The 21,796-nt window shown below is 46.5% G+C and overlaps 1 protein-coding gene across 1 annotated transcript in view; it reads left to right on the forward strand.

Moving 5' to 3' along the window:
• The window catches only part of RIPOR2 (RHO family interacting cell polarization regulator 2), a 98,971-nt gene that overhangs the window by 13,384 nt on the left and 63,791 nt on the right, over positions 1-21,796 (forward strand). The window contains exons 2-3 of the mRNA XM_049611338.1: positions 19,089-19,215; positions 20,956-21,111. Coding sequence (XP_049467295.1) covers positions 19,115-19,215; positions 20,956-21,111 — 257 coding nt within the window. The 5' untranslated portion in view covers positions 19,089-19,114. The remainder of the gene's footprint in view (positions 1-19,088; positions 19,216-20,955; positions 21,112-21,796) is intronic.

Consider the following 21,796-nt stretch of genomic DNA (forward strand, 5'->3'; position numbering starts at 1 on the left):
ATCTTTTTAAAAAAAGAATGGAAAGGAGATGTGATCAGTGATTGCTGCATACCGTGTGCAGAGAAAATTTAAACCCTGGGAAGATTTTTTTTTTAAGATAACTATCCCCAGGCCCCACCCCAGATAAACTAAATTGAAATCTCTGGAGAGAATGACAGTTTTAAAAAGCTCTCCAGGTTAAAAAAAAAAAAAAGAAGAAGAAGAAGAAGAAGAAGAAAATAAAAGTTCTCCAGGTGACTCTAATTGCAGCCAAGTTTGGGAACTTCTAGGTTAGATGTTACAGTATATTAGGCTTTTTCTAGAGGTTATTGATAGTTATGTTGATAGGAAGTTACAGGAGCTGGGAGGGAGGTTAAATATTTATTTCAGTGTAGCAGATGTTTTCAAATAAACACAATGACTGAGTTCCTAAGGGTGGTCGTGATTTCCTGGACTTAACCACAAGAGTATAAGATCCAGGGAGGGCATCTCCCTTGAGTAGCAAAGATTGCTCATTTATTTTTGTTGAGTCTAACATGCTGTCATTATCATTGTGTTGTTAACCCATAATGAGCACCTCATTGTAGGAATGGTTGGCTATAGAATAAGAAAATACAAGGCAAGGGGGTCATAGACAAGTATTAGCCATTCTTCCTGAGCCATCTGAGTACTTGATTAGTACTGTGGGGCCTTCTGAACACTGATGACCCTCCACTCCAGGGCGATGGAAAGTCACATTAAGAAACACGCAAAGAGGGGCGCCTGGGTGGCTCAGTCGGTTAAGCGTCTGACTTCAGCTCAGGTCATGATCTCGCGGTCTGCGAGTTCGAGCCCCGCGTCGGGCTCTGGGCTGATGGCTCAGAGCCTGGAGCTTGCTTCCGATTCTGTGTCTCCCTCTCTCTCTGCCCCTCCCCCATTCATGCTGTGTCTCTGTCTCAAAAATAAATGTTAAAAAAAATTTTTTTTAAAAAAAAGAAACACGCAAAGAGGGCGCCTGGGTGGCTCAGTTGATTAAGCATCTGACTCTTGATTTCGGCTCAGGTCCTAATCTCACAGTTTGTGGGATCGAGCCCTGCATCAGGCTCTGTGTTGACAGTGTGGATCCTGCTTGATATATTCTCTCTCGCTCTCTTTCTGCCCCTCCCCTGCACAAGCACACTTGTTCTCCCTCTCCCTCTCCCTCTCCCTCTCCCTCTCCCTCTCCCTCTCCCTCTCCCTCTCCCTCTCCCTCAAAATAAATAAACATTTAAAAAAAGAGAACCAGCCAAAGAAAACTAGTAGAGGAATTCTGCCTTCTCCGCTGAAGGAAATGGAGATGGGTAGACACAAGACACATCTGGGAGGGAGAAAGTCAGATTCTAGTTCCAGAATGGAACGGTTGCATACAGGTAGGTTTCCTTACCTGGACGACTGGGATTGTGATAACTGTCATGCCTGATAGGGTCACTATCAGGATACGGAGGAGGTGTCAGAGCATTTGGAAAAGAGGAATCTGCAAACATAAAACGTAATTGTCCATCTCCTCTCCGAGGCCCTTTGGCGATACTGGAGGCACACACAGCTGCGGAGCCACCAGACGAGGGACCGTTCTGTTTTTATTTCCAAAGGGTCACTTTTGCTAAAGTCTTCTCAGTTTAGCGCCTGCCACTAAGTTCTTTGGAAAGAGGCTCCACATGCTGGAGAAACTCTCTGTCGATTGGCTTGAAGGCCTGCCTTCCCTGCACGGAGATTATTTCATGTTTTTGTTTTGGCGTGGCTCTTCTTACCCAGTCCCATGCTCCGGTTTGCTTGAAGCACGCATTCGTTTCTGCCCGTTCTGCCGCCTGCTCTAAGGGAAAAGCCCCGGAGTGCTCCCACAAGCTTCTCCCCGTGAGCCAGAGGACAGAGGCAAAATCTGAGGCTCCCCGACCACACAACTCCCCTTTCTGCGGGCCTGTTCCTTGCCTGAGAGACATGGTCCCAGTTTGGAGTTCTCGTGTCTACCCAGAGGTTGGCCTGAGTGGAGTGGAAAATTAGGTGGATTTGGAACCGGAAGCCAGTTGATTTCACCTTCATTGTGGTCAAATTATAGACTTCTTGTTTGCTTTGAAGTAGGATACAGTAGACCCATGAAATTAACAGGCCAAACAAAATCTCCTTTTCTTTCTAGAGAAAACAGACACATCTCCCTTCTCAATGACCTCACCTTGATCTGCACCCGGATCTGAAGAACACAGGGGTTATCCCGCGTTGCAGCCACCTTGCACTCATCATTCTTTCACGCACTGTGTCCTAGAGTGCTCCAGAAAGGGGGCAAAGGTTAAGAATCACTGTCTCTGAAGTCATCTTTGCCTGCTTTATGCGAGATCAGAGCCCTGATACCCACATGCTACTTGGGATTGACTCATTTTTTTCAGCACTGGGCTAGTAGACACCCAATTATTAAAATTATTAAAATATTCAATAAATAGACTTAATAGAGCAAATGGTATAACAAATTCCTGAATACCCATCACCAGTTGCAGCAACTATTAAGAATTTTCCACACCTGCTCCTGGGGCACCTGGGTGGCTCAGTCGGTTGAGCGTCCCACTCTTGATTTCAGCTCAGGTCGTAATCCCAAGCTCCAGCCCCGTGGGATCCAGCCCCATGGCTCAGTGTGGAGCCTGCTTAAGATTCTCTCTCTCTCCCTCTGTCCCTCTCCTCTGCTCTCCTCGATCTCTCTTTCTGCTCTCTAACATAAAATTTAATTTAAAAAAGGAATTTTCCACACCTGCTTCCTCTCTCCCTTTTGTTATTATGGTTGAAGCATTTTAAAGCAAATCTAGACCTGAGGTCATTTCACTCCTACACCCTTTGGTGTGCATCTCAAAAGTATGGACATTTCCTCACATAATCCTAATTCCATTTCACACCAAAATAATTAGCAATATTTCTTATTAACATCTACTTCCTATTAAAATGTGCCGAGTGTCTCAAAAATGACCTTTTCCCACTTGGTTCGTCATCATGGTCAAAATAGGATCCACACATTGCATCTGGTTGGTATGTCTCTTGAGTCTCTTACTGTCCTTCCCCCTCTCTTTTTTCCCATGAAGAAATGATTTGATCAGTAAGGAGTCTGAGGTCCTGTGAAGTGGTCCCAGGGAAATCTGTTCCCTGTTCAATGTCTCCCAGTCTGTCCGAAGAATCATCAGCTCTCACTCTGTTTATAACCTCGCCCAAGCTGATGGGATGGGGCGGAGGGAGACAGTGGGAAAGGACCAAAGAAAATGAATGACAACCACTTTCTCACCAGTGAACCAGAGAAAAAATTTAAAAGGGCCAAAGGAAGACCAAGCATTGCAGAGTAAGACCTGAGTCCAGAAAAATAAAAGTAGTTCTTCACACAGTTCTGGTGTGACCCAGAGAATGGAGGGAAATGTGTGAGCCATCATAGGGAAGGTCTAGCAGAGAACACGGTTTTAGGCTGGTGAGAGTGAGATGGTGGAGAGATGCATTAGGGGAGACGGGTGATGTTGGGAAAAGTCTTCCAACCCCTCCTTTTCCTGCTGTAAAAGTGGATCTGGGGGCACCTGGGTGGCTCAGTCGGTCAGGCATCTGACTCTTGATTTTGGCTCAGGTCATGATCTCTTGGTTCATGAGATCGAGCCCCGTGTCGGGCTCTGTGCTAACAGTGTGGAGCCTGCTTGGGATTCTCTCTCTCTTTCTCTCTGCCCCTCCCCTACTTGCACACACTCTCTCTCTCCCTCAAAATAAATAAATAAACTTAAAAAAAAACAGATCTGACCCCCTCTAGGTAAACTGGCTCAGGACAATGAATGGGCAAAAGGGATCATTGACAGCCAAGAGTGGAAGTTACCTTACTAAGAGAGCCCAGTGTGGTTGCACGCGTTATGTGGGCTACCTGAGAGGGGAAGCATCCTGGTGGTGCCTTTTGGGCTCAGAATCCAAGTAATGTGGCACTTCACACGTGTACAAATAAGCCTTCATGTATTCTTTTGTCCTTGGTGTTAGAAACTTACCACGTGTTGAAAGATGCAGTTCTTTGGTGTGGGTCGTTCCTTGGGAGAAAGAAGCCATAAACATTTGTTCTTTCTTTGCATGAAATTGTACTTTAAGCTAAGGATTAGATGGGCTTTTTGCTTTATTGCCGTTTTTACAGCTTCAAATCCTTTGGACAAAGCAAGGAATAGTACGAAATTATAGACCACTCTTGGTGTGTCATAAAAAGGAATGTAATTCTTCTGCTCTGTTGATAATCTAGCTATACCTAACTGCTTTGCATTCTGATTACAAATTATTTTTTTTTTTTGGTAACCAAAAATAACTCAGCAGATGTTATCCACATGGCCACCTTCTTGGTATGCAGCAGTGAGGACCAGTAATGAAACGACTATCCTTATTATAGCTGTTTAATTTGCCAAAATTACCATGCAGAGAACATGTGTCCGGGCCTCTGAAAAGCCCCTCGACTTTGAAGCTGCTGGCAGAAGATAGCTCGTTCATACCAGCCTTTTTCTGCTAGAATCCCAGAGTAACTTTTTGACACTGAGTTCTTCCAAAACGAATCCATTGGTGTCGTTTACTTCCTCTGTACTTTGCTTAGTAATAATTCACGTGCCTTCATGTAAAACACCACCGATTTAGGGAGACCAAGGTGAAATGATCAGAGAACTGTACATCAGGGCAGGGAGAATTCAACATGACAGATCAGTTTCTCCCTATTAAAACATAATGACTGGAAAATGTCAATATCCAGCTAGCTCATTTCCTTAGCCAAAACATTTTTCTATTTGTAGGCTGCTTAAAAAAAAAAAAAAAATTACAAAGTCTAACAAACGCGTCTACGCTTTCCCCAGACTGTAGTGTGAACCCAGCAGGTCACTGATGCATGTAACAGGTTCACTCCAATACCAGTGTCCCTTGATCAATTGTTAATTTTCATAGCAAATCCATGCTATGAGAAGTCCTTCTGGAAACTTACACTTGCATAAACGAAGCGCTCCAAGAGCTAACAGCAAGCAACTGTAGGTTGATCAGAACTCATCATCATTTACAGACTTGGAACAGCGGCGTGACGCCAAGAGCCTGAAATATGCAAGGTCGCGAAAGAATGTCTTGTTTGTGGCTGCAACTACGAACAGAGACTGTAAATAATAATGCGTATCTGCCCACGTAAATTCTTTATGCTTCCCGTCTCTGGATGAGCCCGCATTACTTGTTTTGGTAGAAAAAAAGCCAAGTTAGGGACCCCGGGGGCCAACGCTGAGAAGGAGCCCAGGTGTTCTAACCGCATCTCTTCGTGCCTCTTAAAGCCCCCAGGAGCAGCGCTGCGTACCCTCAGGTGTTTTTCACGTCTATAATGAGATGCCTGAATGCGAAGCATTTGAAGTGCTGCTTTTAAAAGTGTTGTCATAACAACAGGAATAAAACGACGAATGTGACTGAGTTTGAAAGAACTGCCTTAGTTTTAAGTCCATTGTGTTCCCTTAGCATTGCGAGGCCTTGCTGTAACCTCCTGGCTCGGATGAAGGCCGTGATCATGTGATATGACCATAATGGAGTCCGTGCTTTTAGCTGTATTTGCCGTCACTTAACCGTCAGTCGATTCAGTTTACTTGTGTGGATGGCCAAAAAAAAAAAAAAAAAAAAAAAAAGATGACTTGACCAGACGAAACATGTCTTATTAGTTTGATTATGTATCTGAAAAGCTTAAAGGTAATGCGGCCCTTCGGGGCCCCTGGCTGGCTCAGTTGGTGGAGCGTGCGACTCTTGAACTCAGGGTTGTAAGTTCGAGCCCCACGTTGGGTGTTGAGATTACTCAAAAAGAAAAAAAGATAACTTATCCTTTTTCTGGGATGAAACGTATCACGTAGCTTGATTATAAGGCACTGTTCCTTTTTCTGCGTCTCATGCTCGTTCGTAAAGACCGGTGTTCTCCACACGCGCTGGGCAAGAGAACAAGCACATTGTGCAAAACTAGGCTTCCCAGCACACTACTGGGGACCCTCTCCTAGAACTTAATGTCGTTGTTGTTTTCTCTGTTTAGGATTTCCAAGGATGTAGCTCGGTTCTAGTGAACCAATAAAAAATATGAGCTCACAAAAATGGTAATTTTAGGAGAGTCAAATAGCATCAGAAGATGTCAGTATCACTTTGATGCGTTTTCGAAGTAGAGAAACAACACTCACCATTAGCTGGAAATGAGTTGCCAAGCTCTTGGGATACACAGGCCACATGGGAGAAAGCCTGGAGGAGGTGATTGTGCTGCTAGGCACAGGGCCGTTTTCTTCTATGTGCGAGCGTTGTTTTTGAATCTGGCGATCAGAAAGTGAGGGTTTGCGGTGGGTGTATGTTTCTCTCAGCAGGATCAGCCAAGCTGTCTCTGGGGACAGCTTTCCCAAGAGATTGTTCCCTTTTGATGTGCATGGGTTTTAAATATATGTATAACTGTACTGTGATTGCTAACAGCTTCAACCTTCACTGAAGTACAAAATGCTCCTTCCTTCCAACCAGGACACCGTTGGTCCTGTTCTGCCATGTCGTGTGCACCAAATGAAGGTCTAGGACTATTCTAGACTTTGCATTTTGCGATGAGTTATGAAAACATTAGTTAAAATCCACCCAACCCCTCTTGAGATTTAAGCTGGTTTTACGTCCTGAGTCATTTCTCCTCCAATTATCATAAGGCCAGCTGCCACTCGCTGCGTTTTATTTCATCTGCCAGAATAGAGGAAGAAACAGAGTTTTCGTTTTCCTCAGGCGGAACCGGCGTCAGTCACCTGAGAGCTACTGCAACTGACTGTCCCGGTGAATAGACATGCGATTAACATTTCTTCTCTACTCTTCAGATGAGTCAGCCAGACCCTTAAAATAGCTTTCCCGTGCTCTGCTGTGATTGCTTTGAGGGGTGGTAAAAGAGCGAAAAAGAAGGAAGCAGTCGTGTCAAATTACTTCGTTCCTATATGTCTCTTCCCTTGTAAAACGCATATGGCTTTCTAAATAATACATGCCACTTGATTGATAAAAGTCAGAGGCATCTTCAAAGCGCAGGCTCTGGTTGACAGGTAGACATTAGCTCACACCAGCCTTTTACATACATTGTCTCACTTCCTCCCTGCAACAGCCTAAGTGACTTAGCTACTACTGTCTTCATTGTATTGAGAAAAATTAGAGCGTAGAGAGGACCAGTGGACTTGGGTGAAACCTGGATCAGCCTGGCACCAGGGCTCTGCTCTTCTCGCCTACCCTGTGCCAAGAGTCAACAAAGCTGGTGCAGATAGACGGAGCCTCCCCTCGGAAGTTTGTAGCTCGGTTGAAGAGATGAGATGTTCGAGAAAATAGTCATCAAACAAGTTGGGTCGAGTCTGTGACTTCCCGCCAGTGATGCAGAGTTTTGGTGCAGAGGGAAGAGCCTCTCGGTGAACTGCTCAGAAAATGCTGTGAAGGACAGTTGGCTTTGGTGTCAATGAAAGGAATGGGTTCAATGTGGGCACCCGGGGGGGCTCAGCTGGTTAAGCGGCCGACTTCGGCTCAGGTCCTGATCTCGCGGTTCGTGAGTTCAAGCCCCGCGTCGGGCTCTGTGCTGACAGCTCAGAGCCTGGAGCCTGCTTTGGATTCTGTGTCTCCCTCTCTCCCTGCCCCTCCCCCACTGATACTGTCTCTCTCTCTCTCTCTCTCTCTCTCTCTCTCTCTCTCTCTCAAAAATAAACATTAAAAAAAATTTTTAAGGAATTAATGGATTAAATCCCTTAAATAAGAATCCATGAGTCCCTCCTGACTATCCTGACAATCATGGAATAAGCAAACAAACAAATAAAAAGATTAAGGAAAGCTCTTTCTTACAGTAGAAAAAAAAAAGTTATTAAGTTCAAAGAGGACCATTTTGCCACCATCATAGTAATAATTGATTTGGGCAAGAGCCATCAATGGATGCTAAAACTCCTGGGTCAGAGTAACAAGATATTGGCATAGCCTCCAAGTACCTCCTTACCAACCACTTATCAATTACAAAGGCAAAAATAGTAACTTTCCGGGGGAGAAACTGCCCAACAACACCTCAACCGAGTGATCAATGTTAACATCACCAGTAATGGGACCAAGAGAGTCCTCGTGCCGTCTGATGCGATGCCTTAAGAAGGACAACAGTACCACTTATGTGATGTCACTGCCCGAAATGCAGAGCCTGAACCTAATTATGAGAAAATGTCGAACAAACCCAAACGAAGGAACATTCTGGGACACAGCTGATCTGTACTCTCTGAAAATGCCAATGTCATGAAAGACAAAGGTCAAGCAAGGAACCCTCCCAGATTAAAGGAGGCTAAAGACACATGACAAGAGAGACAGGGCATGGTCCTGGACCGGCTCCTGGCATGAGGGTAGGGGTGCTAGGCAGTACATTATGGGGACAGTTGGTGGAATTTGAATGAGATCTGCACATTAGATAATAGTATTGTGTACATGTTTAATTTCCTGATATTGATCACTACACTGTTGTTCTGGCAGTGAATGTCTGTGTTCTCAGGAAATACACATTGACCTATTTCAAAGTAAATTTGCATCATACTGGCCGATTGCTCAATGGGGTGGAGCAAATATATGCATAAATATGTATATGCAAATTTCCCCAAAATGATTTAGGAAATAATGTGTATGTGTGTGTATAGGGGGAGGAGGACATAAAATGTGGCAGACGTCAAAAAATAGTAAATCTGGGGGCGCCTGGGTGGCTCAGTTGGTTAAGCATCTGACTTCAGCTCAGGTCGTGATCTCACAGTTTGTGGGTTCAAGCCCCACGTCAGGCTCTGTGCTGACAGTTCAGAGCCTGGAGGCTGCTTCGGATTCTGTGCCTCCCTCTCTCTCTGCCCCTCCCCTGCTCATGCTCTGTCTCTCTCTGTCTCAAAAATAAATAAAAGACATTAACAAATTTTTTTTTAAAATAGTGAATCTGGGTAAAGGATATAGGAGAGCTTTCTGTACTTTTCTTACAACTCTTCTGTAAGCTTTAAATTATTTCATTTTTTAAATTTTTTTTTAATGTTTTTATTTATTTTTGAAGGAGAGAGAAACCGAGTGTGAGCAGGGGAGGAGCAGAGAGAGAGGGAGACATAGAAATTGAAGCAGGCTCCAGGCTCTGAGCTGTCAGCACAGAGCCCAATGCGGGGCTCAAACTCACAAACTGTGAGATCATGACCTGAGCCGAAGTCGGACGCTTAGCCGACTGAGCCACCAGGCGCCCCAGCTTTAAATTATTTCAGAATCCCATGTGTGTTTTTTTTTAGTTGACTTTTGAACTAGGCTTCGAAAGCACTCATGTGTTTAGTCCTTATCAGTATTTAAAGTAGTGTGGCTTTTAATGATCTAAAACTTGCTATCTTCAGAAAAATGTGATTTTCCAGCTTTGCTCGCTTTTGCCTATCTGGCTCACTCCCATTCTCGAAGTAGCCGGTTTTATCTTCTTTATGAAACTTCCTGGTGGCCACTGTCTCACTGATCTTCTCTATTGGGAGAAGTTTGTAGCTTGGTTGAAGAGACGAGATATTCAGGAAAACAGTTATAATACAAGTAGGTTCCTGCATCCGTGAGTTCCCACCCATGATGCTCTATGTTTGACGTTATTATCAAAAGCTAGTCTTGTTTAGCACCTGCTACATCCCAGGCATTATATATGCTCTCTCATTTGCCCCTCATAAAGATCTTCCAAGTGTTTATCCTTTATATAAATGAGGGGACTGGGATTCAGAGAAGTAACTTGCAGCGGTTCAAATGGCTGTAAGCTGAACCACGCAAACCGAGCCCAGACCCCTGACATCTCTGCTCGGCACTTTTCTGGAGTCCTGAGAAGCAGCTGCTGCCCTTGGTGTTTCTTACATCACAAATTGTCTCCCATCTGCTTATGTACAGTCATATTCTCTTCTCCAATTAAATTACTGAAGCTGTTTAAATCAGAGACCTGTTGCGGTTCTCTTTGGATCTTGGACAACGTGCAGAATCCTGCCAGTGTTGAGTGTATCACATATACTTAATTATGTGCCGATGGATGGAGTCTTAGAAACCATGGAAAGAAAACCATCAATATTGGTTTACAGCGATTCTGAAGATGAATTTCTTTCTTTTTCTCCCAAGTTAATTGAACCTAAGTCTTTATTATCGCAATCTCTGTGTTTCTGTAGCATTTCACCTTTTAAATTTTTTTTTTTTCAACGTTTTTTATTTATTTTTGGGACAGAGAGAGACAGAGCATGAACGGGGGAGGGGCAGAGAGAGAGGGAGACACAGAATCGGAAACAGGCTCCAGGCTCTGAGCCATCAGCCCAGAGCCCGACGCGGGGCTCGAACTCACGGACCGCGAGATCGTGACCTGGCTGAAGTCGGACGCTTAACCGACTGCGCCACCCAGGCGCCCCGCATTTCACCTTTTAGAAAGCACTCTGCTACCAAGACCCCATACCTCAGGGGTTAGCACACTGGTCTTGTAGAAAGCCCTCTTTTATCTTATGTATGTTTTTAGGCTGATGTCCTGCCATCTGCAGGGATGATGAGAAGTCAGGTTAGAAGATCTCCCAGAAGGGGCACCTGGCTGGCTCTTGGAAGAGCATGTGACTCTTGATCTTGGGGTCATGAGTTTTGAGCCCTGTTGGGTGTAGGTAGAGATTACTTAAATAAAAACTTTGAAAAAGTAGAACTTAAAAAAAAATGCCCAAGTAGCCTTGTAATGGTAAGATTGAATGATGCATTGATCTCAGTTGAACCTTACAATGCTTAACTGTTACTATGGGAAGGAAATACCACTCTCGTTCCACAGACACCAGAATGGAGACCCAGCAGGTTCGGCACTTGCCCAAGATGCCATGTTGGTTCTGCCGTCTCTTGCTGACGAGTGAGTCTATGGCGCATTGTTCGCTAAATTGTTTTTAATCCATCCGGGTTACTTGACTTAGTGTCGTGTGTCATGCGTGCATTTATTATTCGGTTAATGTTGACAACTAAGAAGTAAATATTAGCATTGACTTGATTTATTTTAAAGCACTGCATTAAAAAAATAGCCAATGACTTAAATATATCTTTTTTTTTTAAAGATTAGTCAACTTCTGTAATAGGCACCTTGCAACCATATAATAAGCAGACGCCTATTTTTAGGATTCATCTTAAATCATCATTTAGCATAGCAGGCTATTTACATCTGGCCCACATGCCTCTTTCAGACAACTGAATTATACTTCTGCTCTTGACCAAGATGGTGGGGGGAGCATAAACAGGATGGCGATGTTAAGAAGCAGAGGAAAGGAACACAAATCAGCCTTGCAGAAGTGACTCAGAAAGTGCAGGGGTGGGGGAGCTGTGAGCGGCATCTCACACGGCCTCGGGATTGGATCACAAAAGCGTCAACTCTCAGCCGGTTGTTCGTCGATTCCGCTTTTCCCTTTCAAGTCCTGATTCCCTGGCACTTCCTCTTGCAGAAGGAGTGGGGACTTTTTCTAAAACTTGACAGTGATTTTTTTAAGAGCTTTATTGACGTAGAACTCACATACCGTAGCATTTACTCACCCGAGTGTACAGCATGGGCCTTAGGAGATGTGTGCGGTTGTCCGACCGTGACCACAGCACAGTGTTGGCACAGTCCCAAGGCCCCCCAGAGGTCTCTCCTGCCCCTGTGGCTGCTGCCGTCCTGGCACCAGGCAAACACTTGAATTGATTCTAGCATTTGTTACTTTTGCCAGCACATCACCCAGCAACCTGCCTCCAGACCTGCTATAGTCATCGTCCTGTCCCAGAGGATTGGTCTCGCCTAACTTCCAGAGAGGACGTAGCTTTGAAACTGTTGGCTTTTAAGTAGACACTCTCCCCTCAGGAGAAATCCCTCGGTGAGAGCCGAAATATCCTTACCATGGTCACTCAGAAATCACAGATGTCTTATATTTTCTATCAGCAGTGGGAGTCTTCCAGATTTACCTGTATGTGTTCTTAATTAGATTTGGTTACATAAAAAGAGGAAAACGCCATAAAAACCCTTCTCTTCAGGGGCGCCTGGGTGGCTCAGTTGGTTGGTTTAAGCGTCCCACTTCGGTTCAGGTCACGATCGCATAGTTGAGTTCGAGCCCCCACATCGGGCTCCCTGCTGTCAGCACAGAGCTCACTTTGGATCCTCTCTCTCTCTCTCTCTCTCTCTCTCTCTCTCTCTCTGCCCCTTGCACACTTGTGTGCTCTCTGCCTCTCAAGAATAAATACGCATTTAAAAAAAAAACTAGCTTTCTCTTCAAGGGTTAGGGCGATGATGTCCAGCCATTTTGTCATGTTTTAATTTCACGATGTTTGGGTCCTACAAGCCAAGCGTGGACTAATGCTAATTAGTCCCCCATTTCCCCAAGAGAACCCTGGGTTCACCATCAGAGGGGTTCGCTTTGCCTTTGGCCACATCTTAAAATCAGAAATAAAAAGCATATATCACACAGACTGGTTCTATTTTCACTGATTATCCAAAGGAACATATGGAATACGGGGCAGACTTAAGTACCGTTTTTATTGTTATTTATTTTTTTAATGTTTATTTATTTTTGAGACAGAGAGAGACAAAGTGTGAGCAGGGGAAGGGCAGAGAGAGAGGGAGACACAGAATCCAAAGCAGGATCCAGGCTCTGAGCTGTCAGCACAGAGCCCGACGTGTGGCTTGAACTCACGAACCACAAGATCATGACTGAGCCAAAGTCAGACGCTTAACTGTCTGAGCCACCCAGATGCCCCTTAAGTACCCTTTTTGAAGATAGTTTATGAAGAAAGCTGATTTATAACCCTTTCGACAGAGCCCTATAAAAAGAACCTGATAAAAATAAGCAGGTTGCAAAATTTAGCATGCATTATGTTCAGAATCATTGTGTTTTTTAAGTTTATTTCTTTGGGGGGGGGAGGGGGCAGAGAGAAGAGAGAGAGAATCCCAAGCAGGCTCTGCACTGTCAGCGGGGCTCGAACTCACAAACCATGAGATCATGACCCAAGCTGAAGTGGAGAGTCAGAAGCTCAACCCACTGAACCCCCCGGGCACCCCAATAATTCCCATTTCCTTCAACGAATCTCGGTAGATTTAGCTCTAACAATCTGATTCACATTCCTTCTAGCTGACTGGACAGTTTGTCCAGTTACTTTCAGGTTGCTCCATGCCTCGGGCCCCCCTCCCTGACCCGGTCGGTGTGGAGACTGTGGCCGGGCAGGTGTTGCAAGGAGGTCAGCCTGCAGCTGGGCTCTCCGGATCCTTACCTTAGCGCACTCGACCTCACGGGTCCCCTAGAGGAACGGTTCAGATTTGGGAGGAGAGGCTTGCAACTCGGGCTCATCAAAGTCACAAGAAAGCATAAGCCAGAATACAGGGTAATAAAGATACAATGGGAGACAGACCCATCGCCAGGACCGAACTTTTCCAAAGTTTTTCTTCCCCTTTTACCACTTCTGCTGGTGTAGCTACCACACGCCGCAGTGTAGACCCTGCTGCACGCGGGCCTGCTGTGTGATAAAAGCTCGTATTGCCCACCCTGCAAGCAACTGTCCAGGGTTGATTTTTATATCACTCATTCATGTATTCTTAAGAGTCAGCTTATCGCTTCGTTCTCCAGCTAGCCGGCTGTTTCCCCCTCTGAATTACACTCATATTGTGGTCGAAACAGGGCAGGAGACCCGGCGGCGTGAGCGGGGACCTCTTCATCCCCTGGTTCCTTTTTATCTGCCTCCGCCCCCACCCCAGACCCTGCCACCTCCAGGCTCTGTGCTCTTCTCCACGACCTGCCTGCCGATTTGATCAGCTGCCTTCTAATCTAAACCAAGCCCAGGACTTTCCACCGGGGGCGGTGGCTCACAGCGCCCACCGAGGCCCAGTGTACCTGTATCCCCGTGTTATGACGTGTAAAATCCGATACTCGCTTTAATTGCAAAAGCCCCTGGTCCGTGTTTGGTCGGATCCTGTCACTGTGCCGCAGAGAAGGAAGCTGCATTTTTCAAAGAGTCGAGAAGAGAAGCAGCTGTGGCTTTCTGGCTGCTTTTCCAAGAGGCTCAGCTCAGAACAGCAGGGCCTGTTCGAGGCAAGGTGCTTGGGATTCTTTCCAGAGGCATCCCATGCTTCCCGTGGAGTGAGGAATGGCAGGGCAGGGACAGCTGCCTGGAACACCAGCCGGGTGTCCTGGGACAAAGCAGAGTGAGGACCAGACCCGCACTTGACCGTTTGCCCCAGAATGGAAACTGGCCCGGGATTGGTCAGGTACAGAGGAACTCTGGTGTTGGCATCTTTCAGAAGACTGGGCGACGAGTCCAAACGTTTTTCGGAGCCCCAGCAGTTTTAAGTAGCAGCACCCAAAGAAGAGTTGGTTGTTTTCCGAGGAGTTTCTTGGTTACTAGGCATGGTATCTGAAGAGCGTTGGCCTCACGTGCTGGGTGCCCCACGTGCTGAGTACCCCCCCACACACACACAAGTTTTGCAGATGAAATAAAGACGTTGGCACAAAGCTCAGGACTTGTAAGGATGTCACCGGGGGAATCTGAACTGTTCTGGTGTAATGAGAATTTGTGAAACCTGACACATCGCTTCTTAGAAGTCAGATTTCTCCTTTGCAAGACTTCTACACAACAATATAAGTATATATGTTGCCCAGCACGTATCACATATGTTCCTTTTTTGTCCTTTTTTGAATGTCTATTTGTTTTTGAGGGAGAGAGAGAGAGACAGAGCACGAGCAGGGGAGGGGCAGACAGAGGATCTGAAGCAGGCTCCGAGCTGACAGCAGAGAACCAGACGTGGGGCTCAAACTCATGAACCGTGAGATCATGACCTGAGCTGAGGTCAGATGCTCAACCGACTGAGCCGCCCAGATGCCCCCCGGGCCTATTGTTTTCTAACTGCCACGTAGTATTCTATCCCAGGGTTTTGCCGTGATGCATTATCGACTGTTGCTGTAAAAACTGGCATTTGTTTCCGTTTTTCCCCTGTTCCACTGCCTGTCATCAACATCCCTGTAAATGCCCCTTTGTGAACTTGAGTCTTTCTCTACAGGACATACTGAAGAGTAGACAGGACATGTTAAAGGATACCAATGTTTAACCTTTTATTTTATTTATGTATTTATTTATTCGAGGAGAGAGAGAGAGCACACATGTGAGGGTGAGCAGAGGGGAGGGGCAGAGGGTGGGAGAGAATCTTAAGCAGGATTTGTGCTCAGCACGGAGCCCAATGTGGGGCTCGATCCCACGACCCTGAGACCATGACCGACCCGAAATCAAGAGCCAGACGCTCAACTGACAGAGCCACCGAGGCGCCCCAAATGTTTTACTTTTTAAACAGATCTTCTAAATCGTCCTCCAAACTTGGGAGGATAAACCCAGCTTTAACCCCCTATCCCTACCAGCATCCCAGCATCGATACTCCAGTTCTACGTGGCCTTTTTTTTCTTTTTTTAAGTTCAAGCGTTCAGGCCAAAGGAGCATGTAAAAGGAAAATGTAAATGACTCGGGTGGGGATGACTGGTTTTAAGTCCTTAGAGCCCTGAAAGGGACCGGTGCAGTTTGGGGGGTGGTTTTGCTAGAAGCTGGAAAGACTGCATCCGTGGGACTTCTTAGGGAGCCAGGGAGGAGCCTGCAGACTTTGAGAGCACAGAGGCGGAAGTGGGGTCATCAAAAAGGAGGCAACAGAGCCTTTCGGGTAAATGTGCCAGTGCGGAGAAGCTGAGGCGGCCGGAAGGCTGGTAGCAAAGAACTTGCCTCCTTCTGAGTTGCGGGACGGGGTGGTCACGTGGCCCGAATGCCTCCTCCTCTGTCTCCCCGGTCCCAACCTATCCCTTTCGCCAACAGCCGGACTTTGTGTGGGGGGGCTGTGCACTTGTGCTCTACGACTCCCCTTGGGCGGCTTGTCAGCCTTCGGGACAGCTGACCCGCAGGATAGAGATCTCGGCCTAAACCAGCTCTCAGCCAAATTCTTGCCTGATAATGATCATTCCTCAGACCAGCAAGCACGTTCCTACTGATCGTCCATTCAACATGTAGCTTCCGAGGGTTTTACCCATCCCAAAGCACTTTACGGTCGTAGAATCCTGGACAGGCGTGTGTCTTATTCTCAAGACCCTTATCTGTTGCTGAACGGAGGGAAAAGGTGAATTATTCTACCATCCGGTTCATGGGTTTAATTCATTTAACCAGACATTTAAACTTTGCAAAGAGAAGCCTATTTAAGACCGAACGGTATACGTTAAAAGTTGGAGTTGAGAAGATTATTCTAACTGAAGTTTTAAAATTTCAACCAACTTGGCATCATTTTTTTTTCTTGTCTTTGCTGAGCCTAAGAATCAGTTGAGGACCTTTGCAAAACCCCAGTACCCACGTGGCCTTCCGCATTAATTAAATTGAACGCCTGGCCACAGGATCCTGATGCCCCTAGTGGAAACTACCGATCGAATGGATAAGAGAAAACAAATCTTTGTGGCTTAAAAAAATGATCATGCCATTAAAATATTTCAAATGCTTTAATTCTTTCCCCATGATCGAAGATTCCCGTAATTGCAACAACAGATCTACTGAGCAATAATTTATAAAGTGAGATACAGTACTAATAAAATTCCCCAAATTTAGACCTTAAGGTGATTATAAAACTGTCGACTACAGAAATAACGCAAACTAAAGTGTCTTCTTCCTTTTTTTTTAAGTATTCATTTATTTTTTTTTTTCAACGTTTTTTATTTTTATTTTTGGGACAGAGAGAGACAGAGCATGAACGGGGGAGGGGCAGAGAGAGAGGGAGACACAGAATCGGAAACAGGCTCCAGGCTCCGAGCCATCAGCCCAGAGCCTGACACGGGGCTCGAACTCACGGACCGCGAGATCGTGACCTGGCTGAAGCCAGACGCTTAACCGACCGCGCCACCCAGGCGCCCCAAGTATTCATTTATTTTTTGAGAGAGAGAGAGGGGCGCCTGGGTGGCGCGGCCGGTTAAGCGTCTGGCTTCAGCCAGGTCACGATCTTCGAGCCCCGCGTCAGGCTCTGGGCTGATGGCTCGGAGCCTGGAGCCTGTTTCCGATTCTGTGTCTCCCTCTCTCTCTGCCCCTCCCCCGTTCATGCTCTGTCTCTCTCTGTCCCAAAAATAAAAATAAAAAACGTTGAAAAAAAAATTAAAAAAAAAAAAAAAGAGAGAGAGAGAGCAGGGGAGGGGCGGGGAGAGGGGGGCAGAGCACCCGAAGCGGGCTCTGCACCGACAGCAGTGAGCCTGACCGGGGTTCCATCTCCCGAACCTTGAGATCCGGACCTGAGCCGAAGTCGGACACTTAACCGACCGAGCCACCCAGGCGCCGCGACGATAGTGTCTTCTTGATACTCAGGACAGGTTGGCGTGTACACACAAAGATGGCAGAGGCGTGCTGTATGAGCCTGAGACGCGGACGACCTCTTAGGAAGCAGCAGAGAGCACCTAGAAGGACCTCGTTGAGTCTTGCGTTTCTCCCTGCCATCGGTGCGTGAGGTAGTACCTTCACTGCACGCACGCGCGCGCACACACACATCATCACTTCTTTGATTTGATTTTTTTAATGTTTATTTTTGGGAGAGAGAGAAAGAGAGACAGAGCACCGGAAGGCGAGGGGCAGAGAGAGAGGGAGACACAGAGTCCGGAGCGGGCTCCAGGCTCCGAGCTGCCGGCACCGAGCCCGACGCGGGGCTCGAACCCATGAACCGTGAGATCATGACCTGAGCCGAAGTCGGATGCTCAAGCAACTACGCCACCCAGGTGCCCCTCCATCGTCACTTTTAAAATGCTAAAGAACGCCAGCAAAACTTAACCTCCCACTCCCACCCCTGCCCCCTCCCCCCATAGCTGGCATGGAACTGGTAGGGCTGTGGTCCCATCCAGCAAGCCTGGTGCCTGTTGTAAAGCCTGTTGCCAAGCCTGTTGCCGGGTGAGTCAACACCCGGGCTCTGCAAGAATCCCTGTACACCCCAGAGCTGCTTTCTTCTAGAGCGGGAGGGAGGGGGTAGGGACCGAATGAGGGGATTTAGAAACCAGCCAAGGCATGGGGGGGTCCAGTCCGAGTATGCCCTGGCGAAGTGACTCTTCCATCCCATCTGAAAAGTTCCGCTGCTGTGCCTTTTAGCTTTTCTTGCTTGCTTGCTGGGTCTTTAAAGGACAGTTACTGGTGCTGTTCAAACAGGCCAGGCCGGTGTCTGCTCACTCTGGAAGCCCTCAGTCCTCCCAGAGGCTGCCTCCCCATTCTCCTGGAGCCTGTTCCTCTCCGGAGTGAGGTTCCCTGCTAAGACAATGGTATCTGCTTCCACTCTGCCTGACCTAGGCGGGTAGAATTACCTAACAGCTCAGGCCAGTCCTTTGGGGGAACTAACCTCAGGCTTGTGTCCGCCAGAGTTGTGTTTTGACAATGCCTCTTAGTCATTGGCGTGGTGAGTCTTGACAAAAGCCGAGCGAGAGACTGAAATAGGGGGCGTGCTTTCTGCTGTATTTCCCCCTCCCTTTCCTCCCACTCCTCCTGTATTCTCATTTAATAACCTACATTATCCCCACTTTTGTGAATGCTCTCTTTACCCGTCTTGTTTTGCAAGGCCACAACAGTGGCGAGATCGTATCTTTCAAAATATACTTAAGGGTAGAAAGGAGAACAAGCTTAAGTAAATTCATCTCTCAAGAAACCTCGTGTTTTCAGCCATCTGACTTCTAAATGTAGAATCCTACCCTGAGACCTGACTGTGTTTTGAATGGGATGCGGGGCCTGGCCGAAACGTTGACTTGGCCTGTTTGTGTGTTTCTGCTGTTGAATGGAGGTAAACGTTCCGAAGGTTTCATGTATCTGAGCCTAAAAAAAAAAAAAAAAAAAAAAAAAAAAAAAAAAAAAAATCCCAGAAAAGAAACCTAAAATGACTGATAATTGTGTGCAATTTTCATTTATTTCTGTCTCAGTAGGTGGGTATCTTTTTCTTCTTCACCCGCGAGCTGAATCCTTTGGCTGGAAAGGAACGAGCCCTAGGAAACAAGACTTACAAACATCTAATGGTCTCATGACTCACCTCACCTCACCTTTGTCATTGTTGACAAGCTTAGTGTTTTTTCTGCCTGGACCTGCCTGTAATTTGCCATAATCTTTCCACTGTCTTACAGGACTACCAGCCAGACTCCCAGAAATCATGTTGGTAGGGTCCCAGTCCTTCTCACCTGGGGGACCCAATGGGATCATCAGAAGCCAGTCCTTTGCGGGGTTCAGCGGCCTTCAGGAGAGACGATCCAGGCAAGTCGTGTGCGGGTCTCTTCCGGGACGCAGCGCAAGAAGGACGTGAGCTCATGCCCTGGAGAGGCTCTGTGAGCACGCAGCCTTGTCAAAACACACACACACGTGCTATTTGAATCTCTTTCATGAAACAGACGTAATGCACCAAAAATTAAGGACCGTGGTTTCTTTTCTGTCATTTCAAATTCCTGCTGCAAAGCAGATGGCTGAGGATCTTGGACAAGCCAGTGGTATCTGTGCATAGCTTTCCCCACCCTCCCACTCCACGCCCCATGCAGCACATTCCCCACGGCATCCAGATTTGGGAGCCTGCGTTGGGTATAAAGTTACGCAGCCGGTAAAGACAGCATCTGCACATCAACTCTGGGAAGCAGATGTCATTCGGATACGGGCTTGGGAAGTTAGTCTTCCGCTTTCTCTGGAATCTCCCTTCATCTACGCCAGGACTTGGGGGAACACATGGGTAATGAAATAGGTAACATGGAGTAGGTCTGTCGTCGGTTTTTCTGACACAGCAGAGGTCTTACAGGCTCTCGGGCCCTTGTGCTCTGACCTGTCACATCCCCTTTGGTGTGCACGGTTGCGGCAGAGGAAAAGGCACGGGGCAGGCACCTGCCACACTCGGAGGTCACGGCTTTCCTGTTGACAGTGGGGTCAGTGAGGTTCTGGCCTCTTGGTCTCCTAATCGGATCGGTAGTTTGGGTCTAAGCTATCAGGTGTCCACTTTCCCACCGCACTCCCTGCCACTAATGTGACACTAAGTTTTATGTTCTACCTAAAGATAATTTACTCCATCAAAATCAAGCTGAAAACAGGCTATTGGCCCAGCTACATGGACTTTTCTTTTTTTTTTTAATTTTTTTAATGATTATTTATTTTTGAGAGAGAGAGAGAGACAGAGTGCAAGCCGGGAAAGGGCAGAAAGAGAGAGAGGGAGACACAGAATCCAAAGCAGGCTCCAGGCTCCAAGCTGTCAGCACAGAGCCCGCTGCAGGGCTCAAACCCACGAACTGTGAGATCATGACCTGAGCCGAAGTCAGATGCCCAACTGACTGAGCCACCCACGCGCCCCTGGACTTTTCTTTAATGCTGTCTGGAGTTAGCCACATGTCGTGCTTTTACCTTTATCTAAAAACTGTTCAGGGGCACCCGGGGGGCTCAGGCTGTTGAGCATCCGACTCTTGATCTTGGCTCAGGTCATGATCTCATGGTTCATGGGATCGAGCCTCGATTTGGGCTCTGCACTGACAGCATGGAACCTGCTTGGGATTCTCTGTCTCCCTCTCTCTCTGCCCATCTTGCACATTTACTCTCTCTCTCTCTCTCAACAAACATTTAAAAACCAAAACTGTTCATTCACATCCTAGACGAATTTAGTAGACGCTCGTGCCCAAGGTTACATAGCACACGTGTTTTTCCATTGGATTATATCCTTCTGCTTCCTCACTTCCTCGGAAGTGTTTGTCCTTGGCTTTCCATAAGGTGTCAGTGGTGTGGCATGTTTCCACGCAGAGCACCGTACCTGACGGGCTAGCCAGGTAGCCTGTCCAGTTCAGGGCAATAAATCTGATAGTACATCTGCTGATAAACTAAACACAGGATGGCTCAGGTTGTGCATATATAAGGGACCGATACCTTCCCCGAAAGACACGAATACAAACACAAGATGATGAAAAAGGCATGTCTTTGCTCAAGTCCTTTTGGATGCTGAGACTCACAATCTCTTTTCTCTCTGCATAGATGTAACTCCTTTATCGAAAATCCCTCCGCTCTCAAGAAGCCTCAGGCCAAACTGAAGAAAATGCACAATTTAGGACACAAAAACAATAACCCTCCCAAAGAGCCTCAGCCTAAGAGGGTAGAAGAGGTCGTCAGAGCCTTGAAAAATGGACTTGAGTAAGAACATTGAACCAACAATACCCTAGAACGTTTCTCCTTTCTAAAGTCCTGGGGGAGGTGGGGGCACACAGCAAAGTCTTAGGAGATCATTTTAAAATGTCTATTTCTGTAATGATATTTCATTCTTGCACCGCAACCGAGGAAGCCTTAAATGAGCCCCAAACATGTGAAATATGTTGGGTTTCCACATCATATCCATGACATTGAAGGACATCTGAACTAGTGATGTGTTTAACTCAGCCTCGAATTGGAGTTCACTTAATTAAACAATGGTGGACAGACGTCTCCATTTTAGTGATTGCTGAGGAAGAATTCTGAAACCTTCCCAAGTTGTTGTATTATGTCATATTGTGTCGTATATATTATATATATATTTATTATTATTATTATTATTATTATTATTATTATTATTTTCCCAGAATAAAATTTCCCTAGAGTGCAGGGTGCCCTATAGAGTCAGTGTTGTATTTAACTACATAGAATTCTGGGAACCTGGACCCAGGACAGACTCCATAGGTGTTTTGCCCCTTCTCTCCCCATTGGTTTTTCTTTTTGGACTTTCAGCCTCACAGGGTTCTCCTCTTTAACCATCTGGATAGTACCAGAAGCAACTGCTGGAGCTTTCCAAAAGTTGAGATATTGGGAAACACACAGCTTCTCTCCCACCGACTTTGCCCTCTGC

This window comes from Panthera uncia (assembly GCF_023721935.1).
Source record: "Panthera uncia isolate 11264 chromosome B2 unlocalized genomic scaffold, Puncia_PCG_1.0 HiC_scaffold_25, whole genome shotgun sequence".
Lineage (NCBI taxonomy): Eukaryota > Metazoa > Chordata > Mammalia > Carnivora > Felidae > Panthera > Panthera uncia.